General features: G+C 46.3%; 1 protein-coding gene across 1 annotated transcript in view; it reads right to left on the bottom strand.

Moving 5' to 3' along the window:
* Positions 1-20,153, bottom strand: part of NPR1 (natriuretic peptide receptor 1) — a 118,702-nt gene that overhangs the window by 40,313 nt on the left and 58,236 nt on the right. Inside the window, exons 7-10 of the mRNA XM_033924395.1 lie at positions 16,543-16,627; positions 14,087-14,207; positions 7,080-7,154; positions 5,214-5,291 (exon numbers count right to left, since the gene is read on the bottom strand). Coding sequence (XP_033780286.1) covers positions 5,214-5,291; positions 7,080-7,154; positions 14,087-14,207; positions 16,543-16,627 — 359 coding nt within the window. The remainder of the gene's footprint in view (positions 1-5,213; positions 5,292-7,079; positions 7,155-14,086; positions 14,208-16,542; positions 16,628-20,153) is intronic.

Below are 20,153 nucleotides of genomic sequence, written 5' to 3'. Positions count from 1 at the left end.
ACCAGAGCAGCAAAAATAGACCACCACCTCTCAAATCGGCTGACCACGACGCCCAACTACAAAGCGTTCAGGAAAGTACTGAAAACCACACTATTCAAGAAATTTGCCCAATGATCTAACCAAACCGTATCGAGCCTTCTCAGATCCCGACGCAGACTACACTTCTCCCTCGTTATTCATAAGTACATAAGTAGTCGCCTCCGCCGGGGCAGACCAGAGGTCCATCCAGCCCAACGGTCCGCTCACGTGGCGGCCCATCAGGCATATTGCCTGAGCAGCGGTCCCTGACTAATTTTATACCTACCTCTACACTTATCTCTAAACCTTCCACTGCTCTTATCTGTACCCCTCAATCCCTTTGTCCTCCAGGAACCTATCCAGGTCTTCCTTGAAACCCTGTACTGTGCTATTTCTTATCACGGCTTCCGGAAGGGTGTTCCATGTGTCCACCACCCTCTGTGTGAAAAAGAATTTCCTTGCGTTTGTTTTAAACCTGTCCCTCTTCAATTTCATCGAGTGACCCCTTGTTCTTGTGGTTTCTTTCAAATTGAAAAATCTGTCCTTGTCAACCTTTTCGATGCCCCTCAGGATCTTGAAGGTCTCTATCATATCTCCTCTGAGTCTCCGCTTTTCCAGGGAGAACAGCCCCAGCTTCTTCAGTCTGTCAGTGTATGTAAGGTTTTCCATACCCTTAATCAGTTTAGTTGCTCTTCTCTGGACTCCCTCAAGCATTGCCATGTCCTTTTTGAGGTACGGTGACCAGTACTGTACACAGTATTCCAGATGCGGGCGCACCATAGCCCGGTACAGTGGCAGGATGACTTCCTTCGTTCTGGTCGAGATACCCTTCTTAATGATACCTAACATTTGGTTTGCTTTCCTCGAGGCTGTGGCGCACTGTGCCGACGCCTTCAATGTCGTGTCTACCATCACTCCCAGGTCTCTTTCCAGCTTACTGACCCCTAGCATTGATCCCCCCATTTTGTAAGTGAACATCGGGTTCCTTCTCCCTATATGCATGACCTTGCATTTCCCTACATTGAAGCTCATCTTCCTACGCTCCTGCCCCGTGCAGATCGCCATGAAGACATGGCTGCTGTGAGTTCCCGTAGTCTCTCGAGACTACGACGGGAACTCCCTACAGCCATTTCCTCATGGCAATCTGCACGGGGCAGGAGCGTAGGAAGATCGCTCCTGCCCCGAAAGCCCGCTAGACCACCAGATAAGGCCGGGAAGGCGGCAGGGAGGTAAAAAATATGGTTGTTTTTTTTATTTTCCCCTCCCCAGAAAAAAATCGCGATTATGTGAAATCGCGAGTGCAGAAACCGCGAATGGGGAGGGGGAAGTGTATAGCTATCAACCTTATAACCTCCCTGGGAATGCCCAGGCTAATTTCTTGTTGTAAGCCGCCTAGAACTGAAAGGCATTGGCGGGATAGAAGACATCAATGTAATGTAATGCAATGTAAAAGCTTCCAGCTCGGGGGCCGCGTCAGGAGGGCATCTGCGAATGTGCGGATGCAATCAAGTTTCAAGTTTATTCAAGTTTTTGATAAAACGCTTATTCGAAGGTACAAAGCGTTGTACATAAAAAATGTAAAAATAACAAGGAGACAAACTGGAGACCAATTAGACATACATGACTAATAATAATTCTTGGGCTGACTAACAATAGGAAAGGGGGGAGAACTACAATATTTAAAGAAAAGGAACACAGAAGGGAAATACAAGAGGGAGTAGGGAAGCCGAAGAATTGCTAGGAAACTGAAAAAGAGAGAAATTTTAGACACTGTTAAGGTAAATATATATCATATTGTCAGTTAAAGGCATCTTTAAAAAGAAAACACTTTAAACTGCTTTTGAACTTTTGCAGATTTTGTTCAGATCTTAAATATAGAGGAAGGGAGTTCCAGGTCATTGGGGCGGTCACTTTAAAGACAAAGGTACGACGAGCATATGCTCTCCCAACAGGAGAGTGTGCCGACCCCGACGCAGGTAGCAACCTTGTGCCGGGAAAGTAAAAAGGGTAGGGAAAGGCAAGGATAATGTGACCATACGTCCCGTTTCTCAGGAGCCTGTCCCGTTGTCCCCGTAGCACAACTTTGGGACGCCGAAATGTCCCATTTTCAGGGGCCCGCCCACCCCGGTATCTTTTTTTTTTTTTTTTAAATCCCAAAGGCTGCCTCCTGATGTCTTCCGGCGGCAGCACACCTACCTGCCACTCACTGAATGGCTGCCGTCCGTTCTCATGAGTCCCTGCGAGAACGGACGGCAGCCATTCAGTGAGCAGCCCGGGACCAGGCAGGCGTGCCGCTGCCGGAAGACATCTGGAGACAGCCGCCGGGATTAAAAAGAGGTATCAGGGGGGGGGGGGTGTCCAGGGTCTGAGGTACCTGGGGAGGGGGGGCTCTGGGGCGGGTCCTGTCCCGTTCTGGGGAAAAAAATAAATGGCACAAAAACAGGGGAACAACAAAACCACAAAAAAAATGTCAAAAGATAAAAAGAATGGAATTGTCCAAAAGAGATTGATGAGCACTAAAATAGTGTCCACAAGCTCATCTGTTGGTGTGTAAATCCTTTATTCTTCCAATATCATCATGGTACAATCAATGATTCAATGACTCGACATGTACATGTTTCGGCCAACAGGCCTGCCTCAGGAGTCTTAAGAATGATGGAATGAATGGATTGCTGCATAAAAAAATAGACGCTACCAACGTTCAAATAAAACCTAAAAAAAAATCATGTAGAAACATCACAAGTCCAAATTGAATCGTGGCGTCTCGCTTAAATTAAGTTACGCGAGACGCCACGATTCGATTTGGACTTGTGTCGAGTCATTGAATCATTGATTGTACCGTGATGATATTGGAAGAATAAAGGCTTTACACACCAACAGATGAGCTTGTGGTCACTATTTTAGTGGCGCATCAATCTCTTTTGGACAATTCCATTCTTTTTATCTTTTGAAAAAAAATAAATGGTCGCGTTAGGCAAGGAGATCAGGGGGAGGGGGCCACACCCTTAGGAAGACCATGCCCGGGGCGGACCCCCACACCCCCTTACTAAGTTACTGGTCAGGACTCCAGAGCCATCTGACTGAACAGAAAATGCTTTCTCAAGAAGGAGCGTCTTCAGAAGCGCTTACTCCCCCTCCTGCTGAGATCCCTTCTAAAAGAAACCTGCACAACTAATTATTGTTGAAGGCTTTTCGCAAAACCAATTTCTTATCTCTTCTTTTCAATTAACATTTGAACTGCTGGAGATTTATTCTCCCACCTTCTGTCGCTCTGCCTCGGTCCCTTCTCCGTCTCCGTTGTCATTTCCATGACAGCCAAATGTCAAAATCTCAGACACCATCACAATTAATGTGCCGCGGTTCCTCCCCGTCCCAATTTCCCTCACAAAGCACTGGATATAACCTTTCACCGTGGCCTCTGTATTCCAACAGAAAAGCGAATACCTCCCCCCTCCCCTTTTGGCTGGGGCTTGTAAACACTCTTCCCCCAAAGTGAGGACAGTGACCGTGCCGTTCCCCTCGTCTCATGGTTGGAAGATTTATTGGTTTATAGCTCTCTGTTCCTCAATAACACTATGATCAGTTTTTCCTGCTCCTACCCCAGCCCAGAAATATTCTCAAACTAACTCCTGGCCCACACAGGGCTCGCCTAAACTCTTCCCTGGAGTTTCTTTCACCCCAGGAAGTTTCAGAGTTTATTACTACTGACATTCAGAGTAATCTGCTCCCCCCCCCTCCCCTGCTGCTTATCCCAGGGGGTTTGGGGAAGAAGCACAGCCAGCAGAAGCCACACCAACAGTTAGCACTCTGCAGGGGTCAAGTGGAGAAAGAGCTGCCAGCAGGAAGCAAGAAATCATACACTCACTGGCTCTTCTCTTCTGGGGTTTGAAATATGTAGAGTTACCATTCATCTGAGAAAACCTAGACCTATCTATCCTCTTTTTATAGGACTGACCTTGTGTCCAGATGGGTTTTTTAAAGTAGGGGAGTATGTCCCATTTTAGCTGGCCCGCAAGCCCACCCAGTTTGACAGGGCCAGCTTACACTCTGGAGTCTAGCAACTCTCCCCCACTTACCTCCTTAGCAGTGCAATTCAATCTTCTTTGGGCCACCGGCAGGTTCAGTGAGATGAGCTTGCTGCCTTCGGCCTTGTCCCGGAAGCCTTCTCTCTGCAGCGTCCCGCCTGCACAGGAACAAAAAGTTGTAGCAAAGAGAAGGTTTCTGGGACAGGCCGAAGGTAGCAGGCTCACCTTGCTGAGCTGCTGGTGGCCCAAAGAAGATTGAACTGCAGCATGGAAGTAAGTGGGGGAGAGCCATACCTGACTCCGGAGCGGGAGGGGGCCAAGACAGAAAGCATCCATGGGGGGGGTGTTGGAAGGATGGAGAGAGAGAGAAAAAAAAGAAGCAGCTGGGTGTGTGGGGGTGGAAGGAGAGAGAAACAGAAAAAAAGAAGCACCCACAGGAGGGAGGGAGGGTTGAAGAAAGAGAGAGACACAGAGAGAGAATCACCCGCAAGGGATGGGGGATTGGCTGAAAGGAGGGAGAGAGAGAAGCACCCATGGCCGAGGGAATAGAGAGAGATACTACCATGGGGGAGCTTTTGGGGAATAGAGGGAGAGAGAGGCAGATGTTAGGATGGAAAGGAGATTGAGAAAAACAGAGGATCGGGGGGGGAGGGAGGGGGAGAGTTGCAGTCTCATAGGGAGGAGCAGGCGAGAGAAAAGAGAGATATTGGTCCTGGATTGGGGATTCAGGAGAAACGGTAAAGAAGGAAGAAAAGCTGAATGGGGTGGAATAGGAGGACAGGGACAAAAGAATCACCTTGGAGGAAAAGGGAAGGAGGGAGAGATAGTGATGGAGCTGGGACTGAAAGGGTGATGAAATGAGGGCTAAAAAGATACAGAGGATGGGAAGGGGGGACTAAGGAAATGGGGAAAAGGTGGAGGGGCAGGACGGTGTCACGTGCCCTCTTTTTTGTTGTCTTCACAAATATGGTAATCCCAGAAATGTGCACCAAGACCCTCAGAACCAAACCAAACATGGACATGAGGGTCTTTCGCAACTCCTGGAGGCAGGAGAAAGGAGCCCCCTCTCAGCATCCCACACGGGGTTGTGGCTCACATCTCCCACTGGAATAATGGACTTGCCTGCAGGAGAAATCAGTGGCGAAGAGGCCCAGGAAGAGAGGTACTTACGTGCTTCAGCTCAAACAAGACTTTCCGAGTTAGTTCCACTCTCTTCTGGTTGATGTGTTTTACAGCGACAAGATTTCCCTGTGAGAATAAACATTAAGAGAGGGGGAGCTCAGTGGTCACTGATGATGCAAAGGACAACGACATCGGGCTCCAAACAGGGTTGATAAAAATCTGACATCTCGGTAAAGGGGCTAGGACTTTATTTTTGCTTTTTCTGTGTGGTTACAGTCAAAGCGGTTTACATACAGTATTTTAGGCACTTATTTCGTACCTGGGCAAGGAAGTGTCGAGTGCCTTGCCCAGAGTCACAAGGAGCTGTGGTGGGAATTGAACGCACAACCTCAGGGTGCGGAGGCAGCTGCTCTAACCACCAGGCCACACCTCCAGTCATCCTTTGGACTGGCCATCCTTGTGGGCCCCGCCAACCAGTCCATTCTTGGGCTTCTAGCCCTATGCTGTAGAACTCCCTTCCATCCTACCTACATTTGACATCGTCACATCAACCATTTAAAATATCACTTAAGACCTATCTTTTCCACAAGACTTTTCAAACATAGTAAGGCCCTGCTCAGTGTGGCAGGCATTGGGGTGCAGTGGTGATGTGGTGGGCTTGCCAGTATAACGGAGCATTCCTCTAGCCCAGTGGTCTCAAACCAGTGGCCCGGGGGCCACATGCGGCCCGCCAGGTACTATTTTGAGGCCCTCAGTATGTTTATCATAATCAAAAAAGTAAAATAAAACAGTTTCTTGATCATATGTCTCTTTAGCTATAAATTATTATTATTATTAAGACTTAGTCAAAAGGAAAGATTTATAAAGAGTTTTACCTCATGCAAAATTGTCATTTTTTAATTAAGACATTAACTATTTTTTCTGAGGCCCTCCAAGTACCTACAAATCCAAAATGTGGCCCTACAAAGGGTTTGAGTTTGAGATCACTGCTCTAGTTGCACTTTTTTAATAATTTATATTCCGTGAATCCTACAATTCTATGTGGATTACAAATTATTCCGGTGCTCAAGCATTATTCCCTAACTATCCCGGCGGGCTCCCACTCTATCTAATGTACCTGGGGCAGTGGGGATTAAGTGACTTGCCCAGGGTCACAAGGTGCAGTGCGGGATTTGAGCCTACAACCTCAGGGTGCTGAGGCTGTAGCTTTAACCACTGCACCACTCTAGAAATCAAAATGTAGCAGAATTGAGCCAAGTACAGGTCAATGAAGCCATTGTAACATCACTGCCGAAGTTGGCTCTTAGGCATTGGTGGAATGAGGCATTATGATGTCAAAACACCAGCTGTGGTTATCAGAGGCTGAAACGTGTCACTGTATTTAATTTTCTATACTGTACTGTTTTCCCAGAGGAACTCAGAATGGTTTATATGAATGTATTCAGGGACTCAAGCATTTTTCCCTAACTGTCCTGGCAGGCTCCCACTCTATCTAATGTACCTGGGGCAATAGGGGGGATTAAGTGACTTGCTCAGGATCACAAGGAGCAGTGCGGGATTCGAACCCACAACCTCAGGGTGCCGAGGCTGTAGCTCTAACCACTGTACCGCACACTCCCACACGCTTCTTCCTCTCTTCCTCTCTGGCTTTTCTGCTCATTTCTATTATTTTTAATGTAAACCACCTTGATTGTTTCTCTGGAGAGCAGTATAAAAAATAAAATCCAATTTGAAACTTGTCATCTGTATTCTGAAGACATAGAAAAACTCACAAGACGAGTTGGCTAAGTATTTCCAAACTTTGTGCCACATTTAAGAATGACATCTCAGAAATCTTCTCTCTGGGTTGTCCCGACAGCTCTGTTCACCTCCTTGCCCTCTCTCTCCCTCCCCCCCCCCAATTTCATCACCCACCTTGTAATACGCTGTTTTGGCGTACATTTGGAAGTGGCCGTCCGCAGTCAGGAGGGATCCGTAGTTGGAACCTCTCTAGGTGGAAGGAAGATAGAAGAAAATGTAATTCTGGATTCTCCTAGGACAAGCAGGATGAGTCAGCCACATATGGGTGTTGTCCCAACAGCTCCCAATTTGCGGATAAGCTCTCCAATAGCTCAGAGAGGTTTTTTTTTTTTTTTTCTCTGAGCACGTGCAGTGCCCGGGCCCCACTGGGCATGCCCGAGCCCTACCCATTTCCCCCTGCTTCCCCCTAATCCCCAGGATGTTCCTAGCTGTGGCCGGGTCGGCCGTATGGGGAGGCGGGTGGGTTGTGTGGCTGACTATCCTGCTGTCCACGGAGAACCTACGTTACAGGTAAGTAACTACACTTTCAGGGCTGCTCAGTCCATTCCCCAGGGAAAGAGCCCGACTCGGAGAGCTTCAGGCAAGTTCTTAAAACCCACAATCAGCTGTCTTCTTTTAAATGCTGGTCTAAGTCGTTTTTAAAAAACTGCATACAGCATATACTCGAATATAAACTGAGATTTTTGGGCCTTGGTTTATAAACATGTAGAAATAGTAAATCTATGCCTGCCATATCAACCCAGCATCAGAACACCTTTTATAACACATGTATAATGCCCCCCCCCCCTCCCCAAAGCTCCCCTAAGTAATATGAAGCTGGGAAATTCTTACTGAAACCTCAGATTCTTACAGTTGTCCTAATCCAGATTAATAGAACTCAAATGACCAAAACTCAGGTCAGGGGTTCAGGGCTTTTTAACCAGCGCAGGCCAACATTTACCAACAGTCCCCTCCCTTAAAATGATTAACACACGACGACAATACATTTTCTCTGTCATGGCACCGCAAACGTGGAATTCCGTCCCCATTCACTTACGGGAAGAGCATGTTCTGGACAGATTTAAGAGCAAGTTAAAATGCTTTTGACTGTTAGCGCCCCGAGTTAGGATGTCACCTTCAAATCTTGATCTTTACCATAGATAAAAGCCGTGTTCCTTTTTTTCTTTATTTTTCTTATCTCATTTTCATTTTAATTATTACTCCATTCTCTCTTCTTTCTGCTCTTCTATAGCCTTCCTTTTGTCTTACCCCCTACGTGTTTCCTCTTCTCCCTTGAAAAGAGGAGACTGAGAGGGGACATGATCGAAATATTCAAGATATTGAAGGGAATTGACTTAGTAGGGAAAGAGAGATTGTTCACCTTCTCCGAGGTGAAGAGAACAAGAGGGCACTCGCTAAAGTTAGAAGGGAAAAGATTCCGTACAAACGTAAGGAAGTTCTTCTTCACCCAGAGAGTGGTAGAAATCTGGAACGCTCTTCCGGAGGCTGTTATAGGGGAAAACACCCTTCAGGGATTCAAGACAAAGTAGATAAAGCCAGGTTGTTCAACCTCTCCAAGGTAGAGAGAACGAGAGGGCACTCTCTAAAGTTAAAAGGGGATAGATTCGGTACAAACGTAAGGAAGTTCTTCTTCACCCAGAGAGTGGTAGAAATCTGGAATGCTCTTCCGGAGGCTGTTATAGGGGAAAGCACCCTTCAGGGATTCAAGACAAGGTTGGATAAGTTCCTATTGGAACAGAACATATGGGTTTAAAAAAAAAAAAATGGGAGCATATCACTCTTTATTTGAAACTCCATTGGTTGCCGATAGAGTAGAGAATTCTGTTCAAATTTTCTTGTATTTGTTATGAATCCGTTTCGGGTTTGTTACCAGGTTATCTTGTGTCTCATTTTTCTTTGAGTCACGCCAAAAAGACCACACGTAGAGTGCACTTGTTTTCATATCCCTCCATAAAATCCTGTCATTATAAGAAGTTCCTTGAGAGAACCCTCTCATTTCAAGCCGCTAAATTTAATGTATGGCTTGGAAAAATGATGTTACAGGTCTCTTCCTATCTTTATTTTAGAAAATTGTTGAAGACTCAACTTTTTGATAGGCTGGTATCTTAATGCATTCTGCTTCATTTTTTCAATCAAGTTCCTTATATTCAACTTGATGCATTTTATCTGTTCTATGTATTACTTCTTTCCCTGCCATGCCGGTATTTTCTGCATTATATTTGTAAATGCTTTCTGTCTTTATCTGTTTTTAAGTCCATTATTCTAATTTGTATTTTATCTGTATCCCATGTATTAGCTCACCTTGTTGTGAACCGCCTACAACTTTTTCGGTATGGCGGTATATAAGAATAAAATTATTATTATTATTATTATTATTATATGTGAGTAAGGCTAGACTCAAATGGTGCTCTGGTCTTTGACCAAGAGCCGCCGCGTAAGCGGACTGCTGGGCACGATGGACAATTAGAGGGTTACTATACAGTACAGAAGGCTGTAAAGTAATAGAGTAGTAGAGTAATAGATCACTACAGGTCATTGACCTGGGGGGCCACCGCGGGAGCGGACTGCTGGGCGTGATGGACCTATGGTCTGACTCAGCAGAGGCAATGCTTATGTGCTTATATGGACCACCGGGAAAAAGTACGCAGGGAGGGGGGGGGTAAAAAAATTGTTAGTATCGGCCGGGACAGGTGACGGGAGGGATCCCTCCTGTCCTGGCCTAACAGCAGGCCTGCAGCAAGTCCAGGAGGGTGTTGGGTGGTCACTGGGTGATGACCCGAATATAGGATGAGACCCCCCCTATATTTGAATATTACTCCCCCAATATTCGCAGGGATTCTGTTCCAGGAACTCCCGGCGAATCTTGAAAAACCGCGAATACGATTTTCAGCGGGGGGGGAGACAGGAGAGGGCAGCCGGAGAGGCAGGAGAGAACAGCTGGAGCGCCGGCGAGTGAAGGAAATCACTCGCGGTATGCTCCGACCGCCTCTTCCTGCACTAAAGTCGGGCCTCACCAATCAGGAGCTGCTGAAGCGGGAGGGCAGCTGTATGAGTTGCCAGCGCCTGGCCACCTGAAGGAAGTCGCCCTGCTGAAGGGGCTGTGGCACCCAGGCATCGTCCAGGCAGGTACCCACCCCTGGTCCACCACAGTTGTGGAACGAACCGTCTTAGTTTCCTTTATTCCCTATGGGGAAATCTGCTTTGCTATACGAGTGCTTTCGATTATGAGCACGCTTCTGGAACATAAGAACATAAGAAATGCCTCTGCTGGGTCAGACCCGAGGTCCATCGCGCCCAGCAGTCCGCTCACGCGGCGGCCCACCAGGTCCAGGACCTGTGCAGTAATCCTCTATCTATACCCCTCTATCCCCTTTTCCAGCAGGAAATTGTCCAATCCTTTCTTGAACCCCAGTACCGTACGCTGCCCTATAACGTCCTTTGGAAGCGCATTCCAGGTGTCCATCACACGTTGGGTAAAGAAGAACTTCCTAGCATTCGTTTTGAATCTGTCCCCTTTCAACTTTTCCGAATGCCCTCTTGTTCTCTTATTTTTCGAAAGTTTGAAGAATCTGTCCCTCTCTACTCTCTCTATGCCCTTCATGATCTTGTAAGTCTCTATCATATCCCCTCTAAGTCTTCTCTTCTCCAGGGAAAAGAGACCCAGTTTCTCCAATCTCTCAGCGTATGAAAGGCTTTCCATCCCTTAATCAGTCGTGTCGCTCTCCTCTGAACTCTCTCGCCATATCCTTCTTAAGGTATGGTAACGAATTAGGCTCGTAAACCAAGGTATCACTGTAATGTAAACAGTGGATCATTTCATCTTAAATGTTGCTGTTCAGTGAATATAGCCTATATCAGTGGTTCCCAAACCCTGTCCTGGGGGACCCCCCCAGCCAGTCGGGTTTTCAAGATATCCCTAATGAATATGCATGAGAGAGATTTGCATATAATGGAAGTGACAGGTATGCAAATCTCTCTCATGCATATTCATTAGGGATATCTTGAAAACCCGACTGGCTGGGGGTCCCCCCAGGACAGGGTTTGGGAACCACTGGATATGAACCGTGGAGTGTGTTTGAACTGGTTAGATGAGTTGGGTCACTTGAAAGCGGAGATGAAGCTGAAGCTGGTGGCAATTCTTGATAAACAGACATGAAAGTTGGGGTAGTTTTACTTTTTACTTAAAAAAGTATTATTTTAGGCAATTATTCCTTTACTCGAGTACATTTTTAATTTGTTTTTCATTATACTTTTACTTAAGTACTTTGACCTAGTATTTAAACAACACTGCAGATTATGGACTTTTCCTCCAGGAACTTGTCCAAACCTTATTTGAACCCAGATAACATGTTCTAGCAAGAAATGTCTGAACTTAATTATGTGTTGAATTTAAAAAAAAAAACCCAATTTTCTCCAATTTGGTTTAGAGCAGTGGTTCCAAACCCTGTCCTGGAGGACCACCAGCCAGTCGGGTTTTCTGGATAGCCTTAATGAATATGCATGAGAGAGATTTGCATATAATGGAGGCAACAGGCATGCAAATCTGCCCTATTCATATTCATTAGCATTAGGGCTATCCTGAAAACCTGACTGGCTGGGGGTCCTCCAGGACAGAGTTGGGAACCACTGGTTAATATTTCATCCTACTGTCACTGAATGTTCATGAAGGTTTCGGGGGAGAGATAGCAGAGAGTCTCTGCAACCTGCTGCCACACAGCTCAAGTGCTTCAGCTGCCTCCGAGACCAGAACCCCACCCTTCCCTGCACTCATTAAGACAGATAACGAAGTGTGAGCACAAGGCTGCTTCAACGCTCCTGAACCCTGCTGCCCTGCTCAATGCACTGGGATGGGAGTTTATAAAAAAAAACCAAAAACCAGGTCTGGACCAGTGCATTGAAAGCAGCAGTGGAGTAGTGCTGGCCAGCGATAATGGTTCAGCGCTTCCTGCCACGTCCATCCGTCTGTTTCCTGTTTCCGGAAGCAGAACTGCAAATGGGAAAAGATAGAAGGAAGGAGGAAGACTAGCAGGGCTGCTGCTGGGAAATATGGAAGCAGTGCCAGTCCTAGGGCAGATCAGATTCAGAGAACCTCGTTAACCCTCAAGACGCTGCGTGCTCTCTCATGCCATTGCCAGCAGCTGCCACCGGCTTTCTCTGTCCTAATCCTGTCTAACCAGTGGAGGTACTCAGGGTTGAAAAGGGAAATGTGATATTGCATCCAATCAGCTTTTGAGTTCCCTCGAGACCCCCCTTGGTATAGGTTTTGTGCTGGCTGATAATGCCCTGCTCAGTAATTCTGAAATACAGTAACATAGTAGTGAACGGTCCATCCAGTCTGCCCATAAGTTATACCCATTAAAAAAAACATACATGATTAGATGAACTTGTCTCTTCTTTCATATTTCTGGGTCATAGACTGTAAAGTCCACCTGGTATTGTCCTAGGTTCCAAATGCTGAAGTTGTCGTTTAATCGAGGCATTGTGACATCACTGCTGAGGTTGGCTCTTAGGCATTGGTGGAATGAGACATTATGACATCACAATCTCAGCTCTGGAATGTTGCTACTCTTTGGGTTTCTGCCAGGTAACATAGTAAATGACGTAAGAACATAAGAATTGCCGCTGTTGGGTCAGACCAGTGCCCAGCAGTACGTTCTGGTTCAGCAGGAACTTGTCTAACTTTGTCTTGAATCCCTTGAGGGTGTTTTCCCCTATGACAGACTCCGGAAGAGCGTTCCAGTTTTCCACCACTCTCTGGGTGAAGAAGAACTTTCTTACATTCGTACGGAATCTATCCCCTTTCAATTTTAGAGAGTGCCCTCTCATTCTCCCTACCTTGGAGAGGGTGAACAACCTGTCTTTATCTACTAAGTCTGTTCCCTTCATTATCTTGAATGTTCCGATCATGTCCCCTCTCAATCTCCTCTGTTCGAGGGAGAAGAGGGCCCAGTTTCTCTAATCCACCCTCGATTCCATGGCTTGCAATTTTTCCAAGTAGTCGTTCATGTAGAACTTTGTCAAGCGCCTTCTGAAAATCCAGATATACAATGTCGACCGGGTCGCCCTTGTCTATGGAGAAATTAGGTCCATCCAGTCTGCCCATGAGTTATACCCATTAAAAAAAAATATACGATTAGATTAACTTGTCTCTTCTTTGATATTTCTGGGCTGTAGACTGCAAAGTCTGGTATTGTCCTAGGTTCCAAATGCTGAAGTGGCCGTCCAAGCTCACTCCAGCCTCTCCAACCATCCCGTTGTTTGCAGGACATCTACCGTAAAATCTGGCCAGTAACGTCCTCCTGTTCCATATTAGTGGAGTTCCCATTGATGCCCACCCCAGTCCACCCTACGCCGAATCACCATATATGGGACACAGACCATGCTGGTCTGTCCAGTACCGGCCTTAGTTCTTTAATTGACATGCGGCAGGCTCACTGGTCACAGATAGATGGGTTGTTGCAATGGGGGATTGAGGGTTTTCCAGCCATAAGTAGTCGCCGGTCATTTCCTAGAAGAGAAGAGGGTCCCTGCAAAGTTGTGCTACATTTGCTTATACCGTCCCCAAACACATGAAGAACTAACAAATACATTTTTTCTCTATATATATAACTATACATAGAGAAAAGTCTGTATATTTAGATAGGTATGTAATATGTCTGTAATAGACATGTAATATGTATGTAATAGACAGAAATATAATAAGTCTGTATATTTAGATGGTTATGTAACATATCTGTATATACATACAAACTTATTATATGGGAATAAGAGTTAACCAATGAGCTAGCTGTAGGGAAGCCTTTTTTTGCCTGGACTGCCTTTACATCTGTACTACCTTTTGAGAGCTTACCTGCTTTCATCAGCAACACCTCTCTGGAGGGCTCCAATCTCTCTCGGTTCCCTCCCTCTCTCTCTGGACAATGGATTCCTCTTGTTGCCCTTAGCCTAGGTGGAATGAAGTGTAACTGGGTACCTAGTGTTTTTTAGGGTATTATCAGATAGCACTTGGTGTCAGGTGCAGAAGGGTGACTTTAGCTCCTTACCCTCTGAAATTCATACTCCCTTTCCTAGCTAGAATCGTGAGAGGGGATTTGAAGCCCAGACCAATGATACTCCCTTACCAGAGAGAGGGTGAGTTTGCTCCCTGCACTGCGCAGTGTCCTCTCCAAATTACTCGTCTGGATATCTTCCCACCGGATGCGCCACAGCTCCGCTGCCAGCTCCTTCTCCAGCTTCAATTTCCTACGGAACAGAGAAAACACTGCCCTAATCCCCGTTTTAAAAGCTCATTTCATAACACTGCTGTCTGCACAATAAGAGCCTAAGAATAGCCTTACTGGGTCATCAAGCCCGGTAGCCCGTTCTCACAGTGGCCAATCCAGGTCCCTAGTACCTGGCCAAAACCCAAGGAGTAGCAATATTCCATGCTACTGATCCAGAGCAAGCAGTGGCTTCCCCCATGTCTGTCTCAATAACAGATTCTTCCTCCAGGAACTTGTCCAAACCTTTCTTAAAACCAGCTACGCTATCCACTCTTACCCCAACCTCTGGCAACGCATTCCAGAGCTTAACCATTCTCTGAGTGAAAAAAAATTTCCTCCTATCGGTTTTAAAAATATTCCCCTTATGCTTATGAAGGCCTGCATGACATCACCACCACACAGGAAATGATCTCATAACACCATTTAAGATGACATGTCCACTTGGAAGCGACAGAGGGTGTACAACGAGACAGGAAGGGGTCGGTGTTGGGTTTATAGCCAAGATGTGGCAGGCAAGGACTCTAACCAACAGCAAGGCCTGTGCTCTGCAGAATTTCAAAGCAATGGAGAGGACCGAGGCACATCTGTAATCTGAAGAAACACTTAAGGTAAGAAAAAGAATACTGCAACCAAAAAAAGGAAGAAAAATAATATTGCATCCAAAAAAAAAGAACCAAAAGCTGGAAAGAAGTGTGAAAAGGAAAAAAGTTTTTCAAAGGTTCTCAGACCCAGAGGACCGAAACATTTGCGGAAGTCAATATCATCAGGAGACAGTAATAAGGAAGAGCTGCCTAGGAAGCATTCCGCTGGACACCGGGAAATAAATCAAGAATTTGTAGGCCTGAAAATGCTGTTATTGTCCTTTATCAAGTAAACCCCAGCAGGGTGTGGAAAACATGAGGAAGGATCTAGCGAAGCTTGAAAAATGCTGCAAAAACCCGAGGGAATGGTTACAGTTTAGGGGGGGGGGGTGAAGAACTTTTGTGCGTGAAAGAGGAACGGGACTTGGGTGTGATAGTATGTGATAATCTAATTCAGTGTTCTTCAACCACCGGTCCATGGAGCAGTGCCGGTCCGCAGAAATTTCCTGCCGGTCCACAGGGCCAGCACGTGCATCAGGTCCAAAACAGTGTTCTTCAACCGCTGGTCCACGGTGCGATCGATGCGGCGTTATCTTCGAGGCAGCTCCCTCTTCCTAACTGATTCAGTGCACAAAGCCACGGGCAGTGGCTCCTATGGGCATCCTGCGCCTGAACCGGAAGCCTTCTCTCTGACGTTGCAACGTCAGAGGGAAGGCTTCCAGATAAGGGATGTGCAAGGTGCAATTAATACAATTATGGGGGTGGGGTCTGGCCCACGACTTAGCCCAGTGTTCTTCAACCGCCGATCCACAGAATAATTCTTTTATTTCTGCCGGTCCATAGGTGTAAAAAAGGTTGAAAAACACTGATCTAATTCATAACATTTTATTTGAAGGAAATAATTAAATATAATATAATACAAATAGATTTCTTTTCAAATAGATTCACAATTATGATATTTTCATATATCATTCCTCCAAAATATATTTCCATAAGACCCATATCATCCCCCCTACTGCCCCCTACCTCCCTTCCCCCTCCTATTCACAATGTATTGAAGTAATGAATGAAATTATAATAAAATATGAAATTTATCATTCCTTCAATATACATTTTTATATGACCTATTTCATCCTACCCCTGCACCCCCCTATTTCTCCCTCCCCCTATTTCTCCCCCCCCCCCCCCGAATGGAAGATGATGATCTAAAAGTGAGCCAACAAATCAAAAGGGGAAAAAATAATCTACAAAAATCAAAAGCACAAAGAAGAGTGAATCAAAAATGTGATACCTGGACAAACACAAGGAAAACCAAAAAAAGGCCGAAACAAATAAAAAGTAAAAATTAAACGCGTCTTAATTGGCGCAGCCGAGACTGAATATAACTGAGAAAGAAAACCAGCCGATTTTGGACAGAATCACACATGTAATGCGTACAAGAGGGGTTGTGGATAACTGGAACGCTTTTCAGTCTGTTGACCTCAGAGAATGCTGGCTCTTATTATTCTGCTTTTCAGTCACAGGGAAAGCTTGAAGCTCATTTCAGTAGTTTCTGAAATCTGGTGAAATTGATCAGGAGTTTGTTAGGGGTGGAATTAGATTTTCATACTAGAGGCCTTCTGCTGGCAAATCACAACAAAGTCCAGAGGCCTTCTGCTGGCAAATCACAACAAAGTCCAGAGGCCTTCTGCTGGCAAATCACAACAAAGTCCAGACCCAGAGTGTGAATCTTACCTGTAAATGAAGACAGAGGCCGTGGTGATGCCCAATAGGATAAAGCTCACCACTACGGATGTGATCTCCAAAACGGTGAAGCTAGCTGAAAGACATCAAAGCAAAAGGACAGGCATATAAAAAAAAAAAGAGATCAGGTCATCCACACATTGCCCCACCCCCAGTATGAACTCTTCATCTAGGTATCTACACTCCACCCTACCTCCGCTGTGAACCCGCCATCAAGATACCCGCACGTTACCCCACCTCCGCTGTGAACCCCTCATCAAGCTATCCACACGCCACGCCACCTCTAGTGTGAACCCCCCCAACCAAACTAGCCACACACGAACACCTCCTCCCCCCTCCCGCACTGCAACCCCTCCCCCATCAATCAGGATATCTGCACCCCCATTGTGTACTTGACACCAAGGGATACACATTTTGCCATATTTCCACCATGAAGAGTCAGCAAATGAGGTTTCCCACTTTTCCTAACATTCCTCATTCGCACCGGAATGAGCATTTCCACATGACCGAGAACATTTTATGATTAAGCCTGAGTCTTTCAGCATGGAGCTTCTAGTACATTAGGGATGGTACAGAAAATGAGACAGATAGTCCTGACAGAATGGTGAAAAAACTCCCCAGACAGAGAACAAAAATGTCATAAAATCTGAGAAGTCCTCTGAACCTTGGAGAATGGAGTTGCCCTTTGATGATTTTAGCTTGCATTTCTTGGGCTGTGGGGCGTCTGCACCCTGTTGTGCGGAATGGCCAGGATTTCCCAGCCCCGAAAACAGAAAAGGCAGCCCCAGTGGGCTAGCCACCCTTTTGGTCACTTGTTTAAGCAAAGGAGAGGCTAAGCTAGTCGCTCCCGCCTGTCCGTTCCACGCCACGTAGCGCAAGGATTCTCCGGAGGCACCAATTTTGTGCAATCCTGGTATGAATTTGGGTTACAAAAGCTCAAAGACTCCATCCCAAACAATTTGGAGGCAAAAATTGCAGTTTTGGAAGTGCAGGGGACTTTTGGGGAGAAAAAGAGAAGCTAAAATCCAAGATGGCGGTCGTTAAGAAATTTACACCTACAAACGCTAATAAAACACACTTACTAAATATTAAAAACAGCAAAATTAGGATGTTTTCAGGTGGGGGGATGACACAGGAAAACAGTCAGAAACTCAGAAAAACCTGTATTTCAGATCTCCCCGATTCACTACAGGCTGTAACAGCCTTACTCACTGACCTGTGCTGGAATGTGCTGCAGTTTGCCTCAGCTCTTTACAGTAGCTGGGAAGGAGAAGAATCATTGCCTCAAGCTGGAAATGCCTCTTCGACACTGATCTTTGGGCTACTGGTCAGACACGGTGCCTGCCCGTACCCCCATCCCCCGCGGACCGACGGACACACTTACAGAAGGGGTAGGCAGAAAATGCAGCCGGCATTCTGCAAGACACCACTGAGCCTCCTAAGGATGCCTAACAGCCTGCACTCAAGCCCCTGCTAAACGGTTGATGAGGATTAAAAGCAGGGACGGCCTCAAGCTCCAAAAATACTAGTGCAGGCTGGCCAACAGGTACCACAAGGAATCGGCCTTTCAGCTGCAGACCATAGTCTGCTTCTACTCTAAGCAGGCAGAGCTGAAGGTGAAAGCTCTAAGCACTGAAAACACCCCAAAAATACAGAATGAAATATGAAGAGAGAGAGCAGAACCAAAAAATTCTTCCAGCTCGCATGCAGAAGGGAAAAACTGCAGGTGGCAGTAGAGTTCCCTGGGATGTAGGAGGGACATAGAAAAAATCCGGAGTGGATTCCTTCTGCAGATGGCTTACGGCCATGGGGAGATAACCTGCTTGTCTAGCATGACGCAACTGTTGCACTGGAATAATGCTTAGTGCGCTTACTCAAGTAATGTCTACGAATAAGTGGAGACGACTAGTTACAGAATTTCCTGTCAAATGCAGGTCAAGAGACTGTATAACATATGCATGCTGGGCATGGGGCGAGGTTCTTGTGCCTACCCGCCCAAAATTGGGCATCGGACTACGTCACAATGTTAATAGTGCAGTAGATGCCTTTTTTGTTTGTTACTGGTAAAATGTTTACATGTTACTAGTGTAGCATATAAGAACATAAGAATTGTCATACTGGGACAGGCCAAAGGTCCATCAAGCCCAGTATCCCGTTTCCAACAGTGGCCAACCCAGATCACAAGTACCTGGCAGAAACCCAAAGAGTGGCAACATTCCAGAGCTGAGATTGTGATGTCATAATGCCTCATTCCACCAATGCCTAAGAGCCAACCTCATCAGTGATGTCACAATGGCTTGATTGTTCTATTCTTGGCTCACATAAGAACATAAGAATTGCCCTACTGGGACAGACCAAAGGTCCATCAAGCCCAGTATCCCGTTTCCAACAGTGGCCAACCCAGGTCCCAAGTACCTGGCAGAAACCCAAAGAGTAGCAACATTCCAGAGCTGAGATTGTGATGTCATAAAGCCTCGTTCCACCAATGCCTAAGAGCCAACCTCATCAGTGATGTCACAATGGCTTGATTGTCCTATACTTGGCTCACATAAGAACATAAGAATTGCCATACTGGGACAGACAGACCAAAGGTCTATCAAGCCCAGTGTCCTGTTTCCAACAGTAGCTAACCAAGGTCACGAATACCTAGCTAGATCCCACATTACTAGTGCAGCACATGTGCGTTACTAGTCCAGGGTATGCACGATAAGATTTCCCGGGTACACCACAGGCTAGCTGTAACTGCCCCTCAGTGCACAAACATGTTTTTGGCCATCAAGCTTCATAAATGCAGGCAGTGGCGAGGGAGAAGAGGTAGGATGGGAATTCCGGGCCTCACTACAAATCACTGGGGCTGGAACAGGGAGACAGAAAACAGAGAACCTCGTTTCTAACTATTTCTTTTGCTTTGCCCAGTAGATCAGTGAGCTCACCATGTGGCATTTCCTCCAGCCAGAGGCCCATTCTGGACCCACTCCAAAAGCTGAGAACAGGATCTGGGAATGCTTAGAGGGGGCTGAAGGGGGAGGAGGAAGGGCTGCTGACAGACTCAAGGCTGTAACTCTGTCAAATATTAGCAAAAATGAAGAAACAAGAAATAAAAAACAGTCTCAAAAGAAAGCTCCCTAATAACCTTACTGGTCCCAGCCTCACTGCTCCCTCCCCAGTTCTGTATCATCACTGCCCCACCCCCACAGAGCCCTCCCCAGTTCTGCAGACTCACTGCCCCCCTCCACCCCTACCGAGCTCTCCCTAGTTTTTCAGCCTCACAGCCCCCATACGGCTCCAGGAAAAGGAGGATGGATTAAGACATCCGGGTTTTACTTCCATTGCTTTCAGTGGAAGTAAAACCCGGATGTCTCAATCCGTCCTCCTTTTTCTGGAGCCATATGGTAACCCTACCCATACTGTCCTCCCCAGTTCTGCAGTCTCACTGCCCTCCCCCCACTGCATCTCACAGCCCCCCCACAATGAGACCTCCCAAGTGTCACAGCCTGAAGAGTCTCCTTCTCTTGTCCCATATGAGGCACCAGTCGTCCCCTGTACGTTTGCTAATCGAGTGCCTTTACGAGCATAAACTCTGTTGAACAGATACCAAAGGG

The sequence above is a fragment of the Geotrypetes seraphini genome, chromosome 16 (assembly GCF_902459505.1).
Source record: "Geotrypetes seraphini chromosome 16, aGeoSer1.1, whole genome shotgun sequence".
Lineage (NCBI taxonomy): Eukaryota > Metazoa > Chordata > Amphibia > Gymnophiona > Dermophiidae > Geotrypetes > Geotrypetes seraphini.
This window is presented reverse-complemented; position numbering and strand designations above follow the sequence as displayed.